Source organism: Balaenoptera physalus (assembly GCF_965194825.1).
Source record: "Balaenoptera physalus genome assembly, chromosome: 16".
Taxonomy (NCBI): Eukaryota; Metazoa; Chordata; class Mammalia; order Artiodactyla; family Balaenopteridae; genus Balaenoptera; species Balaenoptera physalus.
The window spans coordinates 53522345-53531569 of NC_138898.1; the positions used below are offsets into that span (position 1 = coordinate 53522345).

Consider the following 9225-nt stretch of genomic DNA (forward strand, 5'->3'; position numbering starts at 1 on the left):
CTGGCGTGGCCTCCAGCCTTTGCCTGAGCAGTCATGACAGACATAGCGGGGCTGACAAGCCTCTGCACAGATGCACAAACCAAGGCCAGGTTGGAAGAAGCAGCTGCTATGTCCCTGGCTCCTTCGGAGTTCTCTGCTTGCTCTGGGAGCTTACTTGAGTCACCTGGCAGGGATGGAGCATCTGTTCTGTCCCAAGCCCTGCCCTCCGAGCGCAGGAGATACCCAAAGACGCGGTGCCCTGGCTGGCCCAAACCGCAGAGTGCGGGTGGATGAGTGGGGCTGGACTGGAATCAGGCCTCTCAGCCCAGCGGGGCCCAGTGTTGCCACAGCTTCTGAGGTTCATGAAACGGTGGATATTCAGATTTCTTTTTCCATTTTTTAATTGTAGTGAAATATACATAAGATTTATCATTTTAGCCATTTTTAAGTGTACAGTCCGATGGCATTACATACGTTCACAGTGTTGTGCAACCATCACCACCATCCGTCTCCAGAACTTTCATCTTCTTGAGCAAACTCCTTACCCATTAAACACTAACTCCGATCCCCCCTCCCCCAGTCTCTGGCACCCACCCTCTACTTTCTGTTGCTATGAATTTAACTGCTCTAGGGACCTCATATAGGTGGAATCATACAGTATTTGTCCTTTTGTGTCTGGCTTATTTCACTCAGCATAATGTCCTCAAGGTCCATCCATGTTGTAGCGTGGGTCAGTGCTTCATTCCTTTTCATGCTGAACGTACATAATGGTCCACCTTTTGTTTATCCATACATCCATCGATGGACACTGGGTTGTTTCACCTTTTTGTCTGCTGCGAATAATGCTGCTATGAACATGGGTGTGCAAACATCTGTTTTAGCAGGGACTCAGAAAAACATTTGTACACTTGTGTTCACAACAGCATTAGTCAAAATTCAGATATTTTTGGCCACCCCGCCTGGCTTGTGGGATCTTCGTTCCCCAACCAGGGATCAAACCCGTGACCCCTCCCTGCATTGGAAGCATGGAGTCTTAACCACTGGACCGACAGGGAAGCCCCCAGATTTTTTTTTTAATGTGGATTTGCCCAATTTAAAAAACACAGCAGTGCGGGTCTGACCAAACCCACTGGAGGGCTAGATTCCACACCTGGAATGCAGTGCTGATCTCAGCCAAGTGGCTTGCCTGGAGTTCAGTGTGACCCCCACCTCACCCCGGCTCCCCTCTCCAGCTCAGAGATCCAGCCTCTCCTTACAGAAAACAGCTCGCAATCTCCAAGCCAGGGCCAGAACTGCATGAAAATGAGCCTCAGAGGAGAGAACAGTTCCTGCGGCCGATGCTCTCTGCTGGGTTTCTGTCTGCAGGGCTCCTGCCCTAAAGCCAAGGCTCCCTTATATGGTGGGGCCCACAAGGACCCTGGTGGTCTGGTGGCCTCTGCCCCGAGTACCCTGTCCCTGTGCCCTGAGCTGGTTGGCCCCTCACCCTGGATGGCTCTCCCCACCTCTTCTCCTAGCGTCCCCAACTCATACTCTGGAGCCAGGCTCAGTGTCACCTACACAGGGAGACCGGGTGGCCGGGCCAGGCCCCCTTAGCCCCTGTGCCTCTCCTTTGCCACTGGAATCCTCCATTCCACCCACCGAGACTTTGAGTTTGCTCTTCCTGCGGCTGGAATGGCCTCTGACCACACCCGCTTCTGCCCCTCTCCTGCAAGTCTCAGCTGAAGGTTTGCACTTCTTCCCTGGGCTCCTGATTTAAGATTACAAACCCCAAAACCCCACACCCCACCTCCTGTTCCCCCTCCCATCCCCACCCCCACCCCAGAGTCCCTTCCAGCTTTGGTTTTCCCCATAGACTTTATCATCTATTAAACTAAATGATTTACTTATGTTGTTTATTCTGTTTCCCCTGGTGTCCCTGCCATGAGGGCAGGATTGTCTTTGGTTTGGTTTATTCACAGCTGTATCGCAGTAGGTGCTCAGTAGATTTGGCTGGATAATGAACGGATACCCCTGATCAGATATCTGCCAGACTCCGGTGCCCACATCTGAGATGCTGAGAGAAGGGGGGCAGTAAGTCACTTCTCTGGATTGAGCATTGCTGGCTCCAGCTGCTATGCCCTCTGAGGCCTCTGCAGCCCTATCTGTCACCCCCACCTCCCTGCAAAATCATCAGTGGTCCTGAGACGGCCTGGCAGGGACACGGAGAGTGGGTGGCAGGGTGGGCAGCCCATCCATCTCCTGCCCCGGCGAAGAGATGCCCAGCCACGATGCCTGGCATAGGTCTGGCATACCGTGGGCACAATGAATATTCTGTTTGAATGAATGTTGAATCATACCAAGGTCTCCACTCCTTGGGAACTGGGGAGCCGGTCTGTGGGGTCCTTTTCCAGGACTTGTAACAGGTAGTCTTCACTGGCTTTTCTGGACTTCCCCTGGTTCTTCCAGGGCCCTTCCCCTTGGGGCTATCTTCCTGGCCACCCCATCTCGAGGACAGCAACATCTTGGGGCACATGCCTGCCCCTTGGATCACCTGGGAAGTGATCCAGGTGGCATGAATGGCATGAAGAGCTGGAACAGAGAGGAACTGGAGAGGCAGGAGGCTGGAGCAGTTGGTCCCCAGTGGAATTCTCCAGACTCACTTCTTCCTCACTTGTTTATTCATTCAACAAACATCCATCGAGACCCAGTGTGCACCAGGTACCAACCTAGATCCCGAGGATCCATGGGGAAACTCCTCACTGTCCCTCCCCTCTGAGAGTCGCAGCACACAGCACCCACCCTCAGGAGGGCCCTCCAGGGTCCACGCCTGCAGCCCCCTCCTTCCCTGACACTCCTACCCCAGTCCCAGGCCTCTGTGCCCATCCCCCCATGACCCCTTGCGGTCATTACTTGCTCACTGCCTCCCACCCCTGGGGAGATGTGTGCTGTCTAAGGACAGGACATGTGTCTTATTCATTATCGTGTCCCGGTGCCCAGCACAGGACCTGGCATACAGCAGGTGCCCAATTCTCTAGAATTGGGGTTCACATCTGGGCTCCTCCCCTCACCAGCTGGGGGACCTTGTGTAAGTCACTAACCTAAGCAGCCTCAGTTTGCTAATCTGCAGAATGGGAATAATAATAAGGGACTTTGCAGACTGAATGAGGTGGTGCCTGGCTCACTAAGCACGCCATAACTGCTGTTATGTCCATGCCCCTCCCCAGGCATATCGAGGGCCATCGCAAGGTTTGTTGATCAAATGACTGAAGGACAAAGATACACAGTCTCACTCGGAAGAAGCCTGACTCCTCCTGCTCAGGGCACGGGTGTCTGGAGTGTGGGCCGCTGAGTCACGGAAGACCTGACTGCAGGGTGGGGGCTACAGGATCACGCGGGCAGATTCCTTGGGGGAGCATTTCGCATCCCACACTCCCACCTGGGCTCCCCGCTCAAGCATCACCCAGCAGCCGTTTGACCCCAAGGAGGAGTCCAGGGGGGTGGTCCTGGGAGCACAGGGGCTGGGGTGGGGTGTGGGGACTCAGCATCCCAGCCCTCCCCAGGCAGCCGCATCAGTCACAGCCACCTGGGCAACTGGCTGCCCCGCCCGGGCTTCCTGGGAGTCCAGGTGAGAGATGAATCCTCAGCCTGCTGAGTGACAGGGCCCACAGGAAGGTGTCCCCGGGACAGGTGGCCACTGGGGGTCTGATTCACGCCTTCTGGCAAGTGGGTTAACGGGATCCCCGAGCCCAGGGCTGGGTCAGGTCTTCCGCTGAGTCACAGGAGCCGTTACGGAGCCTCTGGGCAGCCCCTTGCCCGCTGTCACCTACCCGAGGCCCCAGGGCCTCCCCAACGGCTCCCGCCACCGCGGACCCAGGCCCCAGGGTCTGAGTGCCTTCCTTCCCCACCTGGACCACCCCCCCTTCAAGCTTAAGGGCCTTTCTCTGCCCTGCCCCCCCAGTCAAGGTCAAGGCCCAGCCTAGACCTGAGGGCCCAGGTTCCCTCGCCTGCCCCTCCAGAGCCCAGATCCTGAGACCTGAGTCCGCGGATCCAGGCCCGAGGTAGGGGACCCAGCTAGAGCCCTCCCACCCCCACCTCCAGCCCCACCCCCACCCCCGACTTTAACGGCTTATTTCCTCCCCGAAGCCCCACCCCCTCCCTGTGACTGACAGCCCGGGGTGGCGGGACTGAGCCACTCACTTGGGGGACTGGTCCGACGGCATTCCGCCTCACAGGATAAAACCTGGGGTGGCCTGCAGGGAACCCAAGCTCTCCTGTCGGCAGTGGCCATGGTGGTTCCCAAGACTCTCCCTGCCCTGGGGAGGCACTACCTCAGGATTGTAACCTCCCTGCTGCTTCTGGCTGCTCCAGGTGAGTCCTGAGGGCCTGCTGCCCCCTCCACCCCTTCCCCATTGTCCACCCAGCCGCCCTCCCTCTTGGTCCTGCCTGAATCCCTCCTCTCCCTCTCATCTGTTGCTCTGTTCCCCCACCTCCCTCTCTCCCTCTCTCCCTCCACCTCTCTTCCTCTCTATCATTATTGCCTGCTCTGAGCCTCAGGTTCCTGCACAGCTGTGAGGAGTACATGAAACACTGCACTACAGGGCCCAGGACAGGGCTGAGCGCAGTCCGCGCTCTGTGTGCTCAGCTCTGCTTGTTATTTACCCTCTTCATGTCCCGTTCCTGTCTCTTGGGTCTGCATGGTCCACTGCTGGGGCAGCGGCATCCAGACCTCTGGCCTGAGAGGGGGGTTCTCACTCTCACCTCAGTGAGACACCCCAGGAGCTGACCCCTCACCCCCAGGCAGGCTGGATGGAGCCCGGGCACAGGCTGCACCGGAAGTTGCAGGGAGGCCAAGGCCGCAGCTCACAGCGAGGGCCTGAGGTTTCTGTCTGTCCTGCCCAGGCTCCAGGAAATGCCCCACCTGGGGTGGCCTGGAGGGCCCCAGGGACTGAGCCACCGGGAAGGATCGCTGGGCACCAGGGCTCCCCTCCACCGGCCTGACCCTTTCTTTCTCTTGCCCTCAGCCACCCTAGCTGCTGCCAAGACAGCTGGTAAGTCAGAGCTGCCCTCAGGGAAGCGGGGAGGGAGGAAGCCTGAAGGGCAGGGTAGTGTCTGTGTGTCTGTCTGTGGGGGACAGGTCAGAAGCGGGCAATGGGGCAAGAGGGGGTTTGAGCTGGAGAGGAAGGGCAGGCAGGAAATGAGGCCCAGAGAGTCGGGATGCGGAGGAGAGAGGCCCAGGAGGGGGTGAGCGGCCCGAGAAGGTAAAAGGGCTAGAGGACCAAGTGCAGAGCCAGAGGGGAGGGCAGAGGGTGGAAGGGCCGGGGAAGAGGCAGCAAAGGACGGAGCAGGGTGGGAGGAGACTGGAGCACAGGCCTAAGTGCTGAAGGCAGGGAAGGGGGGCTGGAAGGGATGAGGATTGTGCCTGAGGGTTTGACACACCGGCCCCTCCTCCGCCAGGCCCCCCAGCCTGTGGAAAGCCCCAACACCTGAACCGAATCGTGGGTGGTGAGGACAGCACCGATGCCGAGTGGCCCTGGCTTGTGAGCATCCAGAAGAATGGCACCCACTACTGTGCAGGCTCCCTGCTCACCAACCACTGGGTGCTCACGGCCGCCCACTGCTTCAAGGGGTACATACGCTCAGCCGGTCCCCTCCACTCGATTCCCCAGACCCCGGGCTGCCCACACGGCCCCGGCTTCCAGGCCTTAGTCCAGTCTTGGGTCCCTCAGGGGAGTCCCTGCTTCTCCCCAGAAGCCTCTTTTGCTCACCAGGGGCCTTCATATGCCTGCCATTCCCCCAGAAACCCTTCCCAGACCCTTCCTGACCACCCAGTGGTTCCTGGCTGATGCCACCCCCTCCCTCTCCCTTCCAGCCATCTGAACAAACCAGCCCTGTTCTCTGTGCTGCTGGGGGCCTGGCAGCTGGGGAACCCCGGCCCGAGGTCCCAGGAGGTGGGTATTGCCTGGGTGCAGTCCCACCCTGTGTACTCCTGGAAGGAAGGCGCCCATGCTGACATCGCCTTGGTGCGCCTGGAGCACGCCATCCAGTTCTCTGAACGCATCCTGCCCATCTGCCTGCCTGATTCCTCCGTCCATCTCCTTCCGGACACCAACTGCTGGATTGCTGGCTGGGGGAGTATCCACGATGGAGGTGTGGCTTCTTTCCCACCAGGGGGGTGGGGGTGGGTGGGGATAGAGGGTGGTGGACACTGGGAGATACAGGTGCCATGGGCAACAAAGGATAGAGGCCAGAGGCAGAGCATGACACAGATAGAAGAAAAGACAGGCTGTGACCCAGAGATGTGATGACGCAGAAGCCTAGGTGGATAGTTCTAGATCACTTCTAGTTAAAATGTACCTTTTGCTGTGTTCTGAGGCAAAGATGCCAGATCAACCAAGATATTAAGTGATATAGGAACAGCTGAGAGGAGGTGTCTATGGGACCAAGCTGAACCAGGTGAATATGAAAACAGCTCTAAGATTCCAAATCTGGAATAAATGCCCCCTGGTGGCATCATGACACAATTGCAGGCAAAATTCCCAGGAGAAAATGAAGTCTCCATAAATGGTAAAATATAATTGGCAAACCAAGTCTGGAGGTTTGGAAAACCTCATCTAGAAACACAAATTAGATTAGATAAAGTAAGAGGCAGAGAAGCAGTGACATATATATATGGAACTTTAACCAGATTCCAGAATTAAGAGAAATGACACCAGTTTGGGTGTCTGGGGACCCCACTGACTCTGAAGTTTCAGCCAGCCTCCCCACGGTCATTCTTAGGGGCTCCTGTGAAAGGTGGATTTATGAACTGGGGAAGGTCTACAGACCAACCCTAGGGTCAATCCCCCTAGGGGATGGGGGGGGGTCCCTCAAGTCCCAGTAACATTCAACACTGAGTGGCCATTAGTCTGTAGCAGTACCGGTGCTGGTTAAAGTAATGCCTGAGACGGGACAAGCCTGGACCATTGGTTTGAACCATCTCATTGGCATCAGAGATCTTGTTAAAGATTCAGAGTTTCAGGCTGCACGTTCATTTGGGATTCAGTAGGTCCAGAGTGGAGTCCTGGAATTTGGGCTTTCTGCAGGCATTGTGGGAGAGCCTGACAGAGCTGACCCATTTACCCTTTGAGAAACGCTGCTGAGGGAATTGAGGAGGGAATTGAGGAGGCCACCAGGAAAGTCTCCCAAGCCTGACTCTCTCCTCCCTGCTCCCAGTGCCCCTGCCCCACCCTCAGACCCTCCAGAAGCTAAAGGTTCCCATCATCGACTCAGCAGTCTGCAGCCGCCTGTACTGGCGGGGAGCCGGGCAGGGCGCCATTACGGAGGACATGCTGTGCGCCGGCTACCTGGAGGGGGAGCGGGACGCCTGTCTGGTGAGCACACCACCTCCTTCCCAGCCCTGCCCCACTGAGCTCCATCACCCCTCTCCTCCTGGGCCTCCTCCCAGAATCGGCTGTGACCTGGTAGTCCCCCTAGATAGATGCCTACAGAACCCGGCCCCAGCCTGGCTCAGCCATTCATACATCAAACATTCTGAGCACCTCCGGTGTGCCTGACCCCATTCTCAGGGAGCTGGCATCCTCCTGAAGGGGTGCCACGGTCCTGGCCCCCAGAACCAGCTCCAGCTCCACCACTGTGGCGGAGCACGGCGGGACGGTGCGATGGTCCACACCCGGGCTGGGTCAGTTTTCTTCTTTCTGAGCCTCGGTTTCCTCAACTGTGAAGCAAGTCACAATCCTCCCTGCCTCCAGGGCTGTGAGGGAGAAGGTCTAGCACAAAGTGCTTCTTACCGGAAGTGAGCCTGGGAAGTGTGTCCTTCCCCGCCCTCCCGGTCCTGGTGGCGTTGGTTAGAGTGCCGCGGCCCCCAGGTCGGAGAAATGGTCCCCCGCGAAGGGAACTGCCACCCGCTGCGGTGCGGGTCCTGGGCTCTGCTCACCGCTTGCCCCACGCGGGTCCCTAACCTTCCCTCCTCTCCGCAGGGCGACTCCGGAGGCCCCCTGATGTGCCAGGTCGAGCGCACCTGGCTGCTGGCGGGCGTCATCAGCTGGGGCGAGGGCTGTGCGGAGCGCAACCGGCCCGGCGTCTACATCAGCCTGGCCGCCCACCGCTCCTGGGTACAGGGGATCGTGCAAGGGGTGCAGCTCCGCGGGCACTCGCAGGGTAGCGGGCCCACAGGGCGCCCGGGACGGGCTCTGGGGGCGCGGCGAGCTCGCAGGGCCGCCTGGGGCCGCGGGGTTTAGGGATCTGGGGAGACCACGTGCTGTTTCCTCTGTTGTAAATAAGCAGTCTACCTCTGGGGGAGCGCCCGAGTGCCGGCGCCTGATCTCCTCCGCGGGGAGGCCCCGCCCCGCCCCTGGGCTCAGGCCCCACCCCCGAGGACCGGAGCGCCTTTGTGTACATACATGTTAATGATTTTTACAGTTATTTGTAACTCCTCCCACACGTCTTATTTATTCCTCCAATTTCAATAAATTGTTTATTCCCCAGTTCCTATTTTTTCCCTCGTGTATGGGAACACTGGGAAGCAGGGTCCAGTCGGGGTTAAAACGGGGGCTGGCAGGTAGGAGTTTGGATGGTGGTCTGGCCAGGGACCCAGGTGTCCTGCCCACCTAGGATTCAGCATCCTGACTTCTGACCTTTGCACTGTCCTTTTGTAACCCCTTGCCACCAGAGAGACCAAATGGAGAGGAGACAGGAGGCCCAGCTCTCCCACATGAAAGGTGGGTGTTGGGGGCTGCAGGGCCAGGCAGGTCCCCAACCTGCCTGTTGAATTTCCGAAACAGGGCTGGCTAGGAGAACCCCCGCCACACACACACGAGAGTGGGGTGTCCCCCATCCTCCCTCATTTTAGAGCCGGGTGTCTCAGTTTGGGCTGAGGCAGCCAGGACTCCCCAGGAGCTGACTCAGCCAGTGACTCACTGCCGATTCTGTGAATCCTCCCCCCAGAACGAAGGAGCAAAACAGTGAGACAGCAGGTCTCCGTGGGGGCTTGAGTCACCTCACCTGCCCCCACGGGGTGGGGCTGAGAGCTGAGTCCTAGGCCACCATGGGGTCTGCCTGGGACCGAGCTAATGCTCCCCTTTCCCACCGCCCACCTTCCTGCAGCCAGGCCTCTGGCCTCCTGGACCAGCCCTGGCCCTCCTCCCAGGGCCCAGGACGCTGTACCCCATCAGCCCCACCTGGGCTTCCCAGAAACAAGCGAATGTGCAGGCAGGGCTGTGTGCTTGGTTTGATGAGTATGTGCGGGAGAGATTTTTTCTAACAGTCAGG

General features: G+C 58.4%; 1 protein-coding gene across 1 annotated transcript; it reads left to right on the forward strand.

Moving 5' to 3' along the window:
• Positions 1 to 4153: 4153 nt before the first annotated feature.
• Positions 4154 to 8441, forward strand: LOC309644940 (brain-specific serine protease 4-like). Its single transcript, XM_082429248.1, has 6 exons — positions 4154 to 4326; positions 4980 to 5006; positions 5413 to 5584; positions 5828 to 6105; positions 7171 to 7328; positions 7935 to 8441. The coding sequence occupies exons 1-6, from the start codon at positions 4245 to 4247 to the stop codon at positions 8193 to 8195; spliced, it is 978 nt and encodes a 325-aa protein (XP_082285374.1). The 5' UTR covers positions 4154 to 4244; the 3' UTR covers positions 8196 to 8441.
• The last annotated feature ends 784 nt before the right edge of the window (positions 8442 to 9225 follow it).

Coding starts and splice junctions, on each gene's coding strand:
- LOC309644940 (XM_082429248.1), top strand. CDS start 4,245: ATGGTGGTTCCCAAGACTCTCCCTGCCCTGGGGAGGCACTACCTCAGG. Junction 5,007..5,412: donor AGCTGCTGCCAAGACAGCTG/GTAAGTCAGAGC, acceptor CTCCTCCGCCAG/GCCCCCCAGCCTGTGGAAAG. Junction 5,585..5,827: donor GCCGCCCACTGCTTCAAGGG/GTACATACGCTC, acceptor TCTCCCTTCCAG/CCATCTGAACAAACCAGCCC.